This window comes from Abrus precatorius, unplaced genomic scaffold, assembly GCF_003935025.1.
Source record: "Abrus precatorius isolate BTA unplaced genomic scaffold, Abrus_2018 Scaffold9, whole genome shotgun sequence".
NCBI lineage: Eukaryota > Viridiplantae > Streptophyta > Magnoliopsida > Fabales > Fabaceae > Abrus > Abrus precatorius.
Window position 1 is genome coordinate 25,011,112 of NW_020874439.1, and position 18,870 is coordinate 25,029,981.

The following is an 18,870-nucleotide window of genomic DNA, read 5'->3' on the forward strand; positions in this document are numbered from 1 at the left end:
TTTCTCATTGGCTAGTCTCCTATCTTCAAAATCCACATCCCATTACTGAATCTAGTACTACGCAACTTCAATTCAACTCTTCAATATGGGCCTAACTTATAGGGTGGCCCATTGAGTTTTTTCTCGATCTGGCCCATATCCATTAACCATCATCACTCTCCTCTTTCATTTTCTCTTGCCCTAATTGCAGAACCCTGTAACGCAGAATCACCTCACTCCAAACTCCAACCTCGAGTGAGCAATACGACACCGACCCATCTCTTCAAACATGCTGCGTATCACAAAGCTGAAGCCTTTTTCTTCTGGGCACCAACTCATCCAACGGTGCTCCGTTAGCGGAACAGCGAAAGGGAAGGCGAAGATCAAAGCGGGTCAGACACTAAAACGGTCGCGTATTACCACGAAGAAACCCGGATCCGAATCCATATCCGGAGCAGGACCCGGGTCACGCGAGAGGCAAGAGCGTGAGCTTCTCTATGAGCAGTGCCTCAACGCGCCAACCCCACTTAGGTACCTAACAAAGAAGCAAAGAGAAAGAGAAGCGGAGCGCGAGAAAATGGGGCTCATAAGTAAGGAGAGACAGCGAGAAATTGAAATCATGAAAAGAAAAGACAACAAATTTAAGGTTTCAGAGAAACCCACGATTATTGGGACACCTGGGTTGGATTATGTGAGTTTGGGTTTGGTGGATGTGGAGAAGGTTCCAAGGTATGAGTTAACAGTGGAAGATGGGAGAAGGTTGGCGAAGGAGTATAGTAGGGTGTTGATGAGGAAGCATAGGGCTAGACAAGCTGCGGAGTCAACTCTTTTGAGGATGAAAAAAGAGGCTATTGAAGCTTTACCTCAAGGTTTGAGAGAAGCTGCTTTGGTTCCTGATTTGGCACCTTTTCCTGTTAATCGTTTTATGGCTACACTCACTCCCCCTATTGAGGGTTACATTGATAAGATTAGGGAAGCGGCTAATAAGATCAGTGGGATGGAGAAGATTAGATGATCGTGTGTTAGGTCAAGTCAGAACAGGTTTTGTTTTAAAGGGTTTTTTCCGCTGTGTGACGGAAAGTGGTGGAATGGAATGGAATAATGTTGGTTGCTTTTGGACTGATTTGAAAGAGGATGAAATGAAATGTGTTTCATCTGATGGTTTTATAGTTGATGTTCTTAATTTGAGAGTTCAGGGTATGGGATGAATCTAGCTTGTCATTGTTTAGGGTAATGAAATGCAATGCAATGTGATGATGCTTTTGTTTTTCATTCTCTAATTTGGGAGTTGGTATTGGATGAAATTACTTATTGATTTCTAATTTTGTTACCATTCAGTTTAGTTCTTAAACAATGAAAAGGAATAAGATGCCTAGTGAAAATGATTTAATTTTATTTCATTACATGTTATTCAGATCCATGTTATTTAACCTGCTATTAGATACTATAACAGCCAAAAAAAGGGATTAGGTTTTGAAGTGTATATATGAATTAATCTGTGTATGATGTATCATGTGATGGTCGAGGTATCATGTTATAATTTCATTATAACTGAGGAAATCTTCTTGTTTTGAGCACACTGGAGTGTGATTGCTGTTTGCTTGTTTGGAGCGAACATGTAAAATGACTAGTATAGCATTGATATTTTACATCTAAGACACCAACCTCAAATCCAACTCGTTGGAATCAGTTATGGAAGAAATTCAACATGTCAATTTAGTGACTAGTGCAAATGATTCAGTAGTCGGGTGCAAACTTTGTGATGATAAATGTTTAGAGGGATCCTATTTAAAATCCACTGAAAACGTGTCTCATATTAAGGTAGGAAAAATATTAACTTGGAGATTGTTCTGGCTTTCTAGTTTCTACAGTTCTAAAATTTCATGTTGGCATGCTTGACTCAATTTTGGGTTCATTCATACTAAAATCACCTGTACTTGCTCTTCTTTTCCTATATTCTTAGATGCCATTCTCACTACTTGTATACATTCTATGTTGCTTTGAAGCAATTATCGGATGAGATGTAATGGTAAAACATTATAAAACAGATGCAAACGGAACATTTTCACTAATGCTTTACTTTTATTTAGTAGACTGATTTAAGTGTGATGATATCCATCCATGAGTACTAGCTAGCTTGCAGTAGCAGAAGAACTACTTTGGGAGAAAGAGGTAGGAAACAGAAAAGGAGAAAGGACCCTAGTCTAACAACTTCACACTTTCCCCTTCTCTTGTTCTATTATATTCCTCTCAATTCTCTTCCAACAGTTCCATGCATAATCATTCAGTTTGCAGTCTGCTACTTGAGTCTCAACTCTGGGAACCCTCACAGACAGGATCAACTGCCACGTCCATTCCATTAGGTTGTAGCAGAACCTGATAAGCTGAGATTATTGAGCAGTAAAAGTTGTGCAGCAAAATTGCAGTTCGGAGGAATAACATATGACATCAAGTCTCTTTCTCATTAGATTGATATTAATGATTTTAATGACTGAATCAAGCTTTTCCCTTTTCTCATATAAACTTGGAATATCTCCATCTTTCATGGTGGTTTGTATAATTATGAAGTGCTTGATCAAATTTTAGTGCTTATATCTTAAGCCTTGATATTTAATAAATTTATGTTTGGCCTAGCTTATTCTTAGCAGCATAAATACATGCAGATTATGTGGCGGCCATTTTACAATTTTGCATTTACGAATTATACAATTGGGCTAACAATCTTGAACCATTTTGCAAGTCTTGTTCAAAATAATGTCTTATACATCTCCAATTTGTTTCAATGGCAGTGTCCTTTCGAGCATCTTCTGTTTAATCACATTGTTGAATTCATGTTTTATCACAGGTTCTCCTTCTAGGTGTCACGCGTAATGTTCTCTCAAACCTTTTTTTTGTCATCCTCAAATTTGTTTTGAATGAAGCATGATCGGAAATATAGAGGTTTGTTCATTTTAACCTTTTTTTTTTTTTTTTTTTTTCTGAATCTAATACATGATCTGAGAGCCGAGATTAAATGTTTCCCGAACCCGGTCATCGAAATGACCAAGTAAAAACAAATGCACTTGATGCTGGCTTTAGTTGAAGACTCAAAATTGAAGCCTCCGTGCTTGTATTTAATTTATCCATGACTTGACAACGTTATATACTACACCGCCCTGAAGTTGCGAGTAATAAGCTACCACACTATGATGCATTCCTGCTTAAAATCCTTGCACAATAAGAATGGTGTTCGTATATATAGTTGAAGCAATCTGGTCTGTATTAAGCACGAATTATCATTCATTATATATCCAAAACAAGTAAGAGGAAGCTCCCCACCATTAACCACCATAGATACACGTTTCATAACTAAAACCCACACCATAAATTCAAGCCAAGCAACCAATGCAAGCCCTGACAAAAATCAACCATTCAAACAACTGACTGGGAAATAAAAATTCAATGACATATTTTACAGGGAGAAATCAGAGTACTACCCATTCTATATTATGCTTATAACATATGAAATCATGTTCATATGATCATAAGATCTGCATAAATAGGCCAGCCAGACCAGACATATAAAAAGTGGGATCTTTAAACATTATAATCAATCTCCCCTCGGCCAGAACCCAAGTTACCTGAATAATTAAAAACAAAACAATCAAATCCGCATGCTAATCTAATCTAAGACCATATCCTAAATGAATATTGCCAAACATTCCTGTCACTGATCTCGCATAACAACAATCCTTTCACATATCATGCTATAGCCATCAAAACAAACATAACTCGTTCAAAACCACAAGAATTACACAGAAACCAAACTTCCAGAAAGCCATATATGCTTCTTCTTACCAACACATCAAACTCAGCAAGACAATAATTAAAACAATCACTCATCACGTTACCAATCAGAACAGCAAAAAACAAAACATAAAAATAAAAACAAACAGAACACTCTAAATAAGATAACATAATCGGCTCTTATTGCATTAAAATTCACCATCCTTATACCACATTACACAAACAAAACCCATAACACCTCAACAATGCTTCCAATCACATATAATTCGTCACCATATAATAATTATAATTTAAACAAAAAATAAAATAAAATAGCAAGGGTAACAGCAACAACGCAAACCCTAGAAACTTAAATTTTATCAATATCCTCATCCTCGAACTCGATGTAATCGTTGCCGGTGGAATCGTCTTCCTCGTCCAAGCCACCACCGATACCTTCATTGAGCCTCGTGCTCTCAGGAAGTTCGCCGTAGGCCTTGAGAAGACGCGCTTCGTCCGGCATGTACTTCAGGATGACGTCAGCCTTATCATCCTGGTAATCACGGAGACCGACAAGGATGATGTCGCCGGCGGCGATCCAAACCTTTTTGTGCATTTTGCCGCGGATGTGACAGAGACGCTTGGTGCCGTCGATGCACATCGCTTCGCAGCGACCGTTTCCGAGCATTCGCAGAACCTGCGCGTATTCTTGACCGTCTTCCTTGAAGACGAGTTCGCGCTTCTCGTCGTCTGCTTCGTTCTTCCCTCTCTTCCGATTCTTCCCTCCCTTTCCCTTGTTCTTCGGCATGATCGGATCAAAACCCCTTTCTCTCGATTCTCTCTCTCGATAAAAACAGAAACCCTTGTTTCTCGATTGCGATTGTGCGAGCTTGTGTTTACGTTTTGGTTATGGTTATCTATTCTGCGAATTTGCGAGAGAGAGTTTGCATTGCGTGTGGAATAGAAATTTGGGAGTTTTCTCAATGGACCGTATTACCCCTACTCTATTGCTCAAATGTCGCTGTCGTCCCAAGTGTTTAATTACTTTAATACGAAGTATGAACTTTTATTTTCTTGGCATAAAATATGTCAAACCTAAAAAATCTAATAAACTCGAAAGGTTAGAGATACCTTATGATCATAAAATATAAATAACAATAAAAATTTGAAATAATAGTATAAAAAAGTAAAAAGATAATCATGTACAGAAATTAGAACGTATTCATCTAAATAAGAAATTAACATAAATTAAAATTAGAAAATGTTAAAAATCTTGTTGATAAAGAAATCTGAAAAAAAAAATATATAAATATTGCTAATTAGAATAAAATATATTTTTTACTTTACTAAAGTAATATGATTATATCAAAATGCTTGTCAAATAAAAAAAATTAAATTTACAAAAAAATTAAAGCATTGAAAATGATAAATAAAATGTTTAGTAAATAAATAAAGTATAACAATTGCAAATAAAACATTGCAATAATAACAACAACAATAAATCATCATCATCATTATTAATCCCCTAAAATATCTAAAGATAAAGTAGTAAAAAGATATTTTGCATTATCATTCAATCATTAATTATCATATAAAATTAAATTTATTTTTACAATAATTACTATAAAAATCATGTATATAATATACTATAATTAGTTGATTATATAAAAATCTTAAAATTAAACTCTTAAAATAAACTATAATAATCATTAGTAAAAAAATATTAATGAATTATATGTTTAAAAATGTTAAAAAAAGAGAAATATAGAACTACTTAAATAAAAATGGCTCATCCTGAACATTAATACTTAACATTGTGGTTAATTTTCTTTTGGTGATGGGAATTGAGGTCACGAAGAATATTGTTACACACCAAGTAGTTAACAATGTTAGCATACTAAGGAGAAGGTGATGTCACAAGAGGGTGAGACAAGTAATTTGCAACTTAACTTTTATTTCCCTTTCCATGTCAAATCAGATTTTTGGATCAACAAAATTCAACTAATTAAACGAGGCTTAGTACTTCTCTTACCGATTATTTTTATGGTCAATATAAACTATTACTTCAGCACCTTTTGGATAAACTCAAAATTTATCAGAAGTGAAACATTTGTCAATTACATTTGGCATTTCACATAAGCTTAAATGGTTTTTTTGTTGTTTTATGAGAACTTCACATTCTTCTCTGGTAAATTGGATAGACGCTTGGCAATGTTTGAGAGGTCCGTAGTGAACCTTTGATTGAACTTAAATGATTGAAGGAGTGGAGAATGCTTGTCCATTATATCTATCTTAACTTTGCCAATCTTTATTGAACACCTTATGGCCAAGAACAAATCTCTCCTAATCGTGAAGTGGTATTTTTCCTATTTGGCTTGATTTCTTCCTATCGTTTGAGTACCTGTCGAAAGGTTATGGAGACAACTATAAAAAATTAATAATTAAAAAAATGGCGAATTCGTTTGTGAATATTTTGTAACCACACATGTGAAGATGGACATCACACAGCGTTAAAAAGTGGTAGGTTGATTACAAAATTAGCTTACTTCTTCACATTTTTCAGCTAAGTTTGATTTAATGACATATGATTATAATCTCTTATGGTGCCGATTTTGTTATCTTATTCCTAAAGAGAATATTAGAGTGACGTCCTAGAATTTTGACACACCTTAACAGTGTAAAACACTATATTTTTATTTTTCTGTGACATCTATCAATTTTCTCTCTTCTTTTCCTATCTCTTTTAAGGAATAGGATGTGTACTTAATATTTTCCTTTCCGAAATTTAGATCTTGCGTTGATCAAGAATTGGATTCCACATCCTCCGCCGCACAATCCCAAATTTTTATCCTTTCTTTGAGTTAGAATAGGATTCCCAGTCCAGCAGCGTGGAGAGCACTACGTTGAGTTGTTTAATTCAAAAGATGTTCTTCACCCCTTGCTCATATCATGGAAATATTCTCACATGGACAAAACATGTAATATTCAACCATATTTTGTCTATTTCTCTTTCTTAATTGTAGACGTGCACATTTAAATTAATCTTTGTCGTAATAAAATTGAATACGAAAGATCCACTCTCGTGAGCATGTATATGCACTATGTACATTATTGACAAGCAGAGCGCTTGCCCAGTAAATAGGTATTTTTCTTGGAACAATCTCCGAAAATTTTAAGGACAGTTACCATGGGGATGATATTTTCTTGTAACAAAATTGGAGACTTTGTTTTATCTTTAGACCGAGAGTTAAGAAAAAGCCTTCAGTACCCATAACTTCAAAGACTATTGCTATGTTAGCCATATTAACCCAACACTCTTGACCAAAAAAAGAAAAAACCCAACACCGAAACTATATTGCGCAAATCACGGTGAGGGTCATAGAAACTAAATAATAAATCACAGCCCTAATTATCTTCTCAATCACATGCAACACTAGCCACGCAGTGACGCATGCCTGTATATTAAGATTTTACAATATTACGGAATGTTAACAAAACGAGAAATCGACGGCTAAAAATAGGTCAAGGCCTACCAACTGGAATAAGAAGTTTACAAGTTTTGGGCGGGGGGTTGTCAGTGCCTGATGGTGAGTTCGGCTCTAAGGTGGAGGACACCATTGATGAAGTAAAGACTATCCTCAGCCATGAACGAAGTCCATGGAATCGCAAACAAGTTTCTATAGCCAACGGCCTTTCCCCCAGTGAAAACGTAGTTGCCTTTGTACTTGCTTACAAATTCCTCTGTTGGCCTAGACCTCGCAGCAAATTCATAGTCAACGGCAAAGCTTACTGAGCCCTTTTCCTGCATTCCCAAAAACAGCCCAAAGCAATGGAAAGAACTCTGTTGGTCCATGTTGCAATGTGCCGATAGAAAAAAGCCTTGTCCACCCAAATGGAATGCCTGAGAATAAACCCGGCCAGAAGGGAACAGATTGGCACACTCCTCCCGCCTCAGATCCAAGTACACCACACATTGCTGCCGGGGAAGTTCAAATTCTACAACCTTAACGGGGCGATACTTGTATGCCCTCTCCACAAAACGACGGTTTGAGGCAGTAGGCTCATCTGCTGCCAGTGACCGTTGGCGATGTGGAGCCTCAGCCTTGAAAAATAGGCCCTCAAGTACAAACTTGGAAGCAACTTCATGGTCAAAGTCAGTACAGGTTAAGACCTTCTTAAGCTTTCGGCAGGTCATGTAAGGGAAGCGAATTAAACGAACAAGCCGTCCACCCAGCACTTCTCGTCTTTCTTCCAGTTTAGGGTACTGTTGGCGAGCCCACTTCAACACAAAATCATATACAGCATCTTCTGATGCAACCTGGAGATCATCACTACACAATATTGCCTCTACTCCAGCAAGGGGTAAGGCCATAACCTCTTCTTGGAACCTGGTTATACACAAGACTTTATTAGCATTCAAAGAGAAATATGATATTGAGAAGAAAACAATGAAAATGACAACAAAAGAAACAGGTGTTTTACAAAATAATGGACAATTAGAATCGGTAACACCACATAAGAGAGAAAAAAGTGTTTTCCAAAGACTTTTTGTCATGGGATGGCATAAAATAGAAAAAGTTCTCTAAAATGTTCATAACCTATGAACTTGATTATCCAAAGGTAGCAGCCATCCACCAGATGTATTATCTATAAGGGTTCCAACTATTAGATGCTACACACACACACATGCATTGGAGTCACTTCTATGAACATATATTTTGTTGCCCAAGTCTTTCTAGTCTCTCCAACAAGAGCATTGGAAAGAAACTCAAACAAAAGGGAGCAGAGAAGCTAAAACTGCAATCAAAATTTTAATGCCAGCAGCTAACAAAAGAGGTGGGATTAAGAGGGAATATTAAATACCATTTAACAGGGGTGAAAAATCAGATCTAGACAAGAGTTGGTAATGCTTGAATATCAGATAACGTGACTCAAATAAAAATAAAAAGACAAAGACTTGCTTGGTTATATCCTTGTATCGACCAGCAAGATACTGCTTTGCAGCATCAGTTAATGGTTGGACTGCTTCAGCCATTAAGACACTAGAAGGAAGCTCCAGGTAAAGCAAAGCAGAGTCAGGTGTCATAGGCATATTCCGCAATAACCGGCTACAGTATCTCATGCATGAAGCAACTTCAAATTTATCAGCAGCCATCAGCACATCCAGTAAAGCAGGTGCTGTAGTAGTGCTCAAGGTATTACTATACATAAAATTCAGTAGCTCCATGAGAGCAGCTTCTTCTGTAACATGAAAAGAAGTATGGCATTTGTAAGTTAACCATCAGAGCAAAAACAAAATTGATTATGCAAAGAATCTAAAAATCTTATGTATATATGTTTATACCAGATGCATTAATTCTGAGGGTAACATGTCTCTGCTCTGACTCCCTCATCCCATTTGAGAAAAGCTGCCATAAGTAAAAGAAACAATGGTAAGCAATCATATTTTAGGCAAAACCACTCAAATGTACCCTATAAAGAAGACAGGTCTTCATCTACCTTATAGAAGAAAGGACTTTTAGCAGCCAAGATAGGAGAACTAATATGTAGCGTTTTAACTCTAACAACTGCAGCTGCAGAGCAGTCCATGCTCCAGTTTGAATCATTGCTATTTGCAGCTTCATCACCTATATTAACCACACCAAACTCAAGTGTTCAGAGAGCAGAACTGATAACTTCATTCTTAAGGAAAAGATATCTCTTTCCTTATTACAAGCAAAGGTAGAATGTCATACTTGCTGTAACTAACAAATTTCTCTATTTTAAGGGGAGAATTGCACACCCCATAAACATCACACTCATTTAAATCATAGTAGGGATTTTTAAGCAATTCAAATACCTGAAGGGAATTCTTCCACCATTGCAACAACCTCTTCATCTTGATTATCACTGGCCACACAATCATCCATATCCGGTTGATTCCCGTTCAAAATTTGCTCGTCTGGCACTGAAGCAAGATCCGCAACTGCAAGCAAAATAGCATAACATATTAGGTATAGCAGTATGTAACAACACACGCACTTTTAAGGAAAAATCCATCAAAAGCACTTACTAGTTTGTAGTATTATACTATTTCTCAAAACCCATAAGTAGAACACACAAAAATAATAGAACTCCCTCAAAGTCACACTCATATCATAATTAGCACCATTCCATTCACGGAAAACACACACACAAATGGTTCTTCCCATTTAAACATGTTACATATGCAGAACCCAAGAGCCACAACCATTTTTGCTTCTACTATTGAAGGAAGTTAGAAACCCTAGAATATTTAAGAGCCAAGCAAAAAATAAAAAATTCAGTTAACTTTAACACACACACACAGAGAGAGAGAGAGAGAGAGAGAGAGAGAGAAAGAGAGAGGACCGTTTTCCTTCTTAATATCCTCGCGTCTCCTCTTGCGGTGGCGAGCCCAGTCGGCGATGGTGGTGCAACCATCGGAATCGGGTCGGGCATCGACGGGGTCGGCGATGATCTCGATTCGCAGAACCCTGTCGGAAAAATTGCTGTCATTAAAAGCGAAGGCGAAATCGGCGTCGGAAGCGGAAACGCCACGAGACCACTCGGATTCCAACGCCATAACCGGGTCGAATAGATCCGAATTCAAATCCCTCATGTCTCGTTCCCGACAGAAAATCGAATAAGTAGCGCAAACGCTATGATAAGGTTTAAAAATGAGAAACAAAACAGAGACACGATTTCTCTTCCGAGTCTTAAGAGGTTTAATTACACAAGTAAAGAGGGGAGAGACAAGTTTTGACTTTCACAGACTAACACTCAGAACACAAGATGGGTACCAATAACTTCGACATCCAGTACCTCTTCTAAATTATATATAATAAAATTTAAAAATTACAAATTTTAATATCATAATATTATACAGATTAGATAAATTTTTATTAATTTTTATATTTCATTTTTTAGATTTCTCTTTCCTTTGTCTATTCATTACCGAGTCAACGGATTTTTTTTATAACTTTTCACAGTCAAAAACCTTTTTTGCCTATCAAAATACTATTTTTTAAATTCAGTTTATTAAGAAAATTATTAATTTGAAATGTTATAATTAATTTTAAACAATTAAAAATTTATTACATTAAAAATATACAAGTATAATAAATATTAGATTTTCAATAAAAAGTATTTTTAAATATTTAAAATTAATTTTAGAATTAATATGTATAAAAATAATTTATTAATTGTGTAACAAATTATTAGTTATTGATTTTATAATCTTCACGTTATGAATTGAATATTTATTTGATTAAATAACGAGTGTCATGCATGTGAGGGAACAATGGATCCAATTGAAAATTATAATTGGAGAGGTCAATCGTGGAGGGCAGGCAGGCACATTTGGACTTGAATTTAAAATATGGAAATTTTAGTACCAAATTCCGTTTTTTTAGTCTGAGATTTTAAGTTTGTCAAACATCGACACTTTATATATTCTTTTAATTTATTTGTATGAAATTAAATTTTAATTTAATCTATATACACGTTATTATTTTTTATCTTATTTGTGTAATTTTCCATTCTTATTCCATAAAATATATTAATTCAAGTAAAAAAAGTATAACGAATATTTTTTTTATCATTGTACGTAATAATTATTTTAAATTTAGTCTTTATATTTGAGAAGATTAATTAAGTTTTTAATTCCCTTGTATTTTTTATTTTATTATTTAATATCTCCAAATATTATGAAAATTTTTAAAATATCACAATTCTTTTATTTGACTCATAAATATAATAATTTTTTTATTTTATCTCTCTTAAATGAGAGACTGACCAAAAATTCATGATATTTAAATAAATAAATAAAAACTAAACAGAAAAAATTATTTTGTACCAAAATATATTTTATGTGACTCGTGGAAAAAATTTAAAAATAAATATTTTTTAAGGAAATACAAGCTTAATTAAACCTATTTTATAATAACATTAAGTTGATCTCATAATAACCGAAAAAGTTAAAGGTAAAATTAAAAATAAAGGAAAATGTTTTTAAAAAATATTGTCATATTTTTATATCTTTATTATAATAAAGATTTCTTAATAAAATTTATTATAATTAAATGTTTAAACTTAATTTAAAAAACTAAATTTAATAAAATTATTACAATAATAAAAAAATAAATTAAACTTTTTATATAAAAATAATTTAAAATAAATGTTTTGTACAATAAGAATAACAATTTTTATTGCTTTTTATATTACATGTGTTTTTGTTTTGAAAATTAAATCAATATAACAACGATGTGAGATTTTGACCGTTTGAATGAAAAAATGTTTTTTTTTTTTCAGCGCAACCACGCTTCTTTGTAAGATCACACATGCAACAATCGTGTATCTAACGCATTTTTAATTGTTAATTAAAATTTATTAAATCTATAAAAATATAAAAAAAATAAATATAAATTAAAAATAAAAAGATTCACATTATTTTTATAATTTTAATAAATTTAATTTAAATATTATGTTAGTCCTTATATATAACTCTTCTTTTGTCACTATGTAAAAAATTTATAAATAAATTGGTAAATAAAAATATTTTTAAAATAGGCATTGACATTAATTTTTATACAAAATCATTATCTGATATTTATATTTTTTATACTAATTCTTATAAATAATATCTAAGGTACTGCATGTTTATTTTTAAATAATATTTCAAATATATTAAGGATATAACAATGACATACTTTTGAATAAACTCTCAAACATCTAATAATGAATTAAATTATAATATGTCAAATTATTATAATCTCTTTCAATTCATTTGTCAGTGAGTTTTATTTTGGACTATATTAATTGATTTTTTAAAATTTAGTCCATATGCATAGCACTTTTTCAATTTTGATTTCTGTATTTTTCTTTTATAAGAACCAAAATAAAAAATACATTATCTTTAAACACTATAGTAAAAAATTGTGTTATATATAATGATCAAAATATAAAATAATAATACTGTGCAAATATTAATAATAATGATTATTTAATAGCAAAAAATAATAATAATGATTATTTTGAAAATATTTTTTTATTCAAAAGTTTACAAACTTTTTTTAATAGAAATCAAAATTGTATTTAAATTAATAAATTTTAATTAATAATTAAAAATACATTTAAAAGAGTGTGTTGTGAATATTTTATTTTTCTTAAATTGCAATTTACACTAAAATAATTAACTATAATCAGTTGATAATTTCACCATTTTAGCATTAGTCCAAAGACAAATTGAACTTTTTAGAGAAATAAAAAATAACTTTCAATCTTTTGATTTAACATATTTAAGCTAACAAATTTAGCGGAAAGAATTGAAATTTGGTATTTGATTTGATACTTATAAATATGAAACGATATTATATACTCTTTTTATATTAAGAAGTTTTAATTTTTTAATATTTTAGAAATTAAAAAATATTTATATTTTTTAAATAAATTATTAATTGTATTATTTATTGATATAAAATTAATAATAAGTATTATTTTGTGTGTGAAAAGACGTGTAATGTCTAAAATATTATATAAATTAATTTAAAATTTTAATTATCTCAATATATTTAACTTGTATTTTTAAAGCGAGTGGATTGACTCATAGAATTATATATTTTAATATAAATATAATATTTTTGAAATTTAAAATATTAATAGTAATAAAATCAATTATTTATATAAGTTATAATTTATTTATATATTTTTAATTGTTATAATTTTATTTTATTTTATCTAATTTAAATTTTTCAAAAAAATTTAAGCAGTTAATCCGTCAATGCATTGACCCCCGTTCACAAAACGTTTTCAACCTAAAAAAAGAGGTAAGTTAAAGTGAACCTCTTTCTTGGTAGGTATATGGTAGGGTAGGTTGAGTAACTTTGCTATGTCTATTTCATGAACAAGCAAACAAAAACTCACTGTAAAGTGTAGACTGTTTAGTTGTTATGTAATTTTCATTTAATCTCAATCAGAATCTATTTTTTTTATTATTTCTTTAGTGTAATAGTTATAAAATTTGAATTCAGTCTTTCTTCACCTGTTCCGGCCTACTTAAGAATCACAATTAATGTTATATTTATTGAATACTCATAAAATAATATTAATAATAAATGGGTAGATGGATTTGAGCTTAAATATAAATAAATATCAATAAATTTTTATAGATATAAGTACAAACATTATAATATTTATACCATTTATTCGTATTATATATATGGTTTAAATATTATTTTAATTTTTTATAAATTTTATATTTTTTTGTTTAGTCTTTATATAAATAATTGGTAAGCGAGTCTTTAAATAAAAAATGTTTCAAGATAAATTTTTGTTGTTTGTTTTTATTATAAAACTGCTGTTTTAATTTATAAGTGTGTATTATTTTTTTAGTTCATATATACAATGTATTTTTTCTTATATAAAAATATATATAACAATTAAAATTATAATAATGATAATAATGTATTTTGTATATGAACTGAAATAAAGGAAGATATATTACATATAAAAATTAATTAAACTGAAAATTATAATAAACTATATTTAATAAAAATTGTTTAATCATAAGATGTTACAAATGTAATTTATTTACTTTAAAATGTATCTATAACTTAATATGTTTATAAAAATAATTATTAAATATGATATTTAAAAGAGTAATTTTTTTTAAAAAAATATTCATCATTTTATAAGTCAAAATTTATTGATAAAATTTAAATGCATTACTTGTATTTTTAATATTATTTTCTGATACTTTAGTTTTTTTTCCCATAATTTTCATTTAATATTCGATATTTAATTTCATAATTAAAATTTATGCCATTGTTAATGGATACAAAATATAACTTATTATAATACTTTGTCTTGTACATTAAAAAGATAGAGGTAATTGGAGACATGATAGGTAAAAAAAAAAAAAAAAAGTTGTATATCCTACTCTTTGTATATAGATTATTTTTTAAATGAGATAAATCATCATTTATTAATATCATTCTATCCCTTATTTTTAAATTAATGAAATAATCATAATTGGTGATTTAATCTGATTTTTTTATTTGTTTTTGTCACCCCTAGCTTGTGTCAATGGATATAAATTGATAGTTCAAAAATAAAATATTATAATAGAAATAGATAGGTCCTTTTCCTTTAAAAAAATTATATTGATGCAAATGTATTGGCATAAAGAGATAGAAATGACACGCAAATAAAGAAGAATAGAGATAAAATATAAATGGAGGATCAGGGATTTTAATAATTATAGTTTCTATGTAACAACTTAAAGGCCTTATTTTGAAATGAATATTATTTAAATTTTTATTATTTTAAATATTTTTATTTGAATATATTAATTAAATTATTTTAAATATTTTTATTTGAATAAAATAATTAAATTTTTTACATTTTTAAAAAAATTATCACTAAATTTGATAATTAATTAAAAATATGAAATTTAAATTATTAAATTAATAAATTAATCATAATTAAATTAAAATCTGAATAAAACGAAATAAATAATAAAAATAATTCTAAATTCTTACTTTTTTTGGAATTTATAATTCTTTTATTTTAATATATTAAAAATTTTCTACTAAAATGTTTGAATTCTTTAAAACTAAATATCCGATCAACAAATTTTAACTCATAAAATTGTAAATTGTAAACTATTTATTTGAAATATTTCATTTAAACACACTCTTAATTCATTTATTAAAAACATTTTATTGTTGAAATCATTATCTTTATATCATTTATATTTGTTTTGTAAGTAGCTATTCTGTTTATTGACTTGCTAGTTGGTAGATGATGAATCGATGACATTGATAATTAGTTAAAGAACGGTGAAATGAGTATTAATTTGATACTCTTTGGGATGATTCATTTATATTTTCATAAAAATAAGTTGTATTACGAAATCTTGATCGTACTTGTGATGAAAATAAAGAGAAAGATCGAAGTTTAGATGTAAAGTGTTAAAAAATTAACACTCTAAAAGTGGCTTAATAGTTATACAAAGGTGGCTTGAGAGGGACAAGAGTTAGAAAAACATAACTCTTTTACAATATGTCTTAGATGATGAATCCATATATAACCTTTATGCCCTTCACTCAATTCCCTTGATCTCCATTGCAATCACAGATCTCCATCCTGTGTATAACCCTGCATCTAAACATACAGAAAAAATGAGCAATAATGAAATTAATATAGCATAGATGAACGATGAACCATCACAAAGTCAATTATGTGAAGTAATTAACTAAAGTGATACAAAAAAAGTGTAAATAAAAAAAGTTGGCAAATTTTATACTATCAAAATATTCAACATTAAACAAAATAATCTTAAATTTGTTGTGAGCTCTCTTCACCACAATTAAGAAAAGATCAAAGTAACCATGTCTCAAAGATCAAGCACACCCTAGAGAGTGCATAATGATGGCCCTTATGCTCACTCCCATGGGTTATGTATGAGCTTTCAGACATGGTCTACTATCCCCTCTTTCCTTCACTGCAGCGAAGAGAGCTCAAGATTGAAGACATGAGAAATTTGGAATATGAGTTGTGGTGGTTCATCGATGTTCTTTGACTTATATAGGCCTTAAGCGATGTTAAAATATCAATATACTATGTCATTAAATTAAATGTAAAATATATTGTATTTAAAACATTATTTTAGTGACATTATTTAAAACAAAATTTTGAATGAAATAATTAATGTTCAGGATATTGATGGTAAGTTCTTCTAGAAAACAAGCTCAACAACTATCTTATTTATTGTAGGAGAAAAAAATAATTTAAAATAAGATGTGTATTAAATAATTTTTTAATGAAAGTGTATTTAATGGTTTTGACAATTTCAGAATTTCTTTAATGTGATAAGAATATATTTATAAATTTATTTGAATTAATTAAGTTTAGCCCCCAAATAAATGTTTTTCTCTTTAAAACATGGAATATTATTTAAATTAATGTTGGTAACGTAGCTGAAAAATTTGTAACTGTTATTTTCAAATAAATTCTTGTAATCGATCATGATTTTCCGCTTTATACAAAGCAATTTTAGGAGAAACTCATATTCTAGCACAAACATGAAAATAAATTGTTGCATTTAATTATTTAAAATATAGCAAAATAGGTAGATTTAATCTTACCCTGACTTGAGCTAGTGTATCTAAATATATATTTTTTTAATAATTAACCAATCCTACCAAGATTTACATAGTCATGGACCTTTAAAATTTTTAAACTTTTCAATTTGATTAGCTTATATTCCTTATTTTACTAGCGTAGTGGGGTCATGAATAGGATCAAGGTCTGATATCATAAAAGTTATATGAGCAGTACTTGCAGAAAGAAAAATAAGATGTTGAGAAGGAGATTATGAAAGATTAGAAAATAATGATATTATTTCATACACACAGATGATTACATAGAGGCTCTAGAAAAGGAGCGAGAAGTTACACTAAACTTACTAATTGACGAACAGTTAACACTACAAGCCTAACGATTATCCAATGCAAACTCGAAGCAAAGGTGGTATATTCAAACTGAAAATTCTTCTTGTCAGTTCTGATTTCTCTCTCCTTGAAATAAAACCCAAATTTAGAAAAAGTGCTTTGATCTCATCTATTTGGAAAGTAGCAATGGATCATGAATATTTAGCTATTATAAACATGAACACTTGGACTATAGTACCATTATCACCAGACGGAGAAGTAGTGGGATGCAAATGAGTTTTTCAAATAAAAAGGAAAGTTAATGATACAATTAGTAAACACAATGCTTATCTGGTTGCAAAGGGATTTCATCATAAAGAAGGTTTTGATTTCTTTGAAACGTTCAGCCCAGTAGTTAAACCAGCTACTGGTTGCGTGGTTCTAACTCTTGCCCTTTCTTTCAATTGGCATATTAGACAGATTGATATAAATAATACATTTTTAAATAGGAATGTTAATGAAGAAATTTACATGACTCCATCTTTAGGATATGTTCAAGTAGATGGCTCTCTTGTTTGCAAATTCCATAAGTCAATATACGACCTTAAACATGTCACAAGGACCAGATTTTAGAAACTTCAACCCTTCCTCATTACTCTAGGCTTTACTTCAACTAAATGTGATAATTCTCTCTTCATTAGAATGACAAAAACAGAAACTACTCTTATGTTAGTATATGTGAACGGCATTATCATCACTAGAAACTATACCTATGTGATTGCTCACTTATTACTACCCTTAACTCAGCTTTTACTCTTAAAGATCTTGGAAGCCTCAATTATTTTCTTGGCATACAGGTTACTCGAACAAACCCGAGGTATTCATCTATCGCAAACCAAGAACATTAAGGAGCTGCTTGAGAAGTGAAGTCCAACATGGTAGGTGTGAAGCCTATGAAAACACCAATGGTTACAAGACGCAAATTAAGTTCTCACGATTCAGCTATTGTTGATGATCCTAGTCTATATAGATCAGTTGGAGTTCTTTAATTTGTCACAATAACCAGACCAGACATTACATATGATCTGAATAAAGTCCGTCAATTTATGCATGCACCCAAAACAACACATTGGCAAGCGGTTAAGAGAATATTAAAACATCTCAGTGGTACCACCTCCCATCAAATCACCAGATTTATCTCTCCCAACTTTCTGTGATACGGACTGAGTTCAGACATTGAAGACAGAAAATCCACCACAGGGTACTATGTGTCTTTAGGATCCAATCTAGTCTCATGGGCATCTAACAAACAACACGTTTCCAAGTGAAGTACTGAAATCGAATATAGAAGTCTAGCTTATAGTAGAAATAACTTGGCTCAAAGCTGTTGTAATGGAACTCCTAATCGTCCTATCTAATCCTCCTACAATATATTGTGATAATTTCATTACTATTCTTTTGTCCACTAATCCCATCCTTCACCCGCGCACAAACACTTTGAGAGTTAGACTTATACGTGACAAAGTTATGTACAAAGAAATACAAGTTCATCATATTCCCTCTTATGAACAAACTGCTGACACTCTCATAAAACCTACTCAGTCAACTTTTCTTAAATGTAAGTACAAACGCAGTTATTCACCACTCATGAGTGCATTATTCACCACTCATGAGTTTACAGTGAAGTGTAAAGGAA

General features: G+C 30.9%; 3 protein-coding genes across 5 annotated transcripts; 1 reads left to right on the forward strand and 2 right to left on the reverse strand.

The window, feature by feature from the left end:
• The first annotated feature begins 170 nt into the window (after window positions 1-170).
• Window positions 171-1,377, forward strand: LOC113851541. Its single transcript, XM_027482052.1, has one exon. It carries the CDS (start codon window positions 269-271, stop codon window positions 992-994), a length of 726 nt encoding a protein of 241 aa, XP_027337853.1. The 5' UTR covers window positions 171-268; the 3' UTR covers window positions 995-1,377.
• A 2,062-nt stretch (window positions 1,378-3,439) lies between these two features.
• On the reverse strand, window positions 3,440-4,725 carry LOC113851543 (eukaryotic translation initiation factor 1A-like). Its single transcript, XM_027482054.1, has one exon. The coding sequence runs from the start codon at window positions 4,550-4,552 to the stop codon at window positions 4,115-4,117; it is 438 nt and encodes a 145-aa protein (XP_027337855.1). The 5' UTR covers window positions 4,553-4,725; the 3' UTR covers window positions 3,440-4,114.
• Window positions 4,726-6,996: 2,271 nt separating this feature from the next.
• On the reverse strand, window positions 6,997-10,548 carry LOC113851540 (BTB/POZ domain-containing protein POB1-like). Of its 3 annotated transcripts, none has more exons than XM_027482049.1 (6): window positions 10,114-10,548; window positions 9,584-9,709; window positions 9,244-9,371; window positions 9,089-9,152; window positions 8,706-8,985; window positions 6,997-8,132 (listed from the first exon to the last, which is right to left on the reverse strand). In XM_027482049.1, the coding sequence occupies exons 1-6, from the start codon at window positions 10,361-10,363 to the stop codon at window positions 7,319-7,321; spliced, it is 1,662 nt and encodes a 553-aa protein (XP_027337850.1). In that variant the 5' UTR covers window positions 10,364-10,548; the 3' UTR covers window positions 6,997-7,318. The 3 variants fall into 3 exon arrangements, with proteins under 3 accessions (XP_027337850.1, XP_027337852.1, XP_027337851.1); XM_027482051.1 differs by lacking the exon at window positions 10,114-10,548 and adding an exon at window positions 9,797-10,059 and having other exon boundaries at window positions 7,120-8,132; XM_027482050.1 differs by having other exon boundaries at window positions 7,122-8,132; window positions 9,584-9,717; window positions 10,113-10,536.
• Between the last annotated feature and the right edge of the window lie 8,322 nt (window positions 10,549-18,870).

What these genes read in the sequence shown, in the direction of transcription:
- LOC113851541 (XM_027482052.1), top strand. Translation starts at nt 269, where the DNA reads ATGCTGCGTATCACAAAGCTGAAGCCTTTTTCTTCTGGGCACCAACTC.
- LOC113851543 (XM_027482054.1), bottom strand. Translation starts at nt 4,552, where the DNA reads ATGCCGAAGAACAAGGGAAAGGGAGGGAAGAATCGGAAGAGAGGGAAG.
- LOC113851540 (XM_027482050.1), bottom strand. Translation starts at nt 10,363, where the DNA reads ATGAGGGATTTGAATTCGGATCTATTCGACCCGGTTATGGCGTTGGAA. An exon ending in GGTGGAAGAATTCCCTTCAG is followed by an intron (nt 9,372 to 9,583) that starts GTATTTGAATTG and finishes TGGTTAATATAG; the next exon opens with GTGATGAAGCTGCAAATAGC. An exon ending in CGATACAAGGATATAACCAA is followed by an intron (nt 8,133 to 8,705) that starts GCAAGTCTTTGT and finishes GTGTATAACCAG; the next exon opens with GTTCCAAGAAGAGGTTATGG.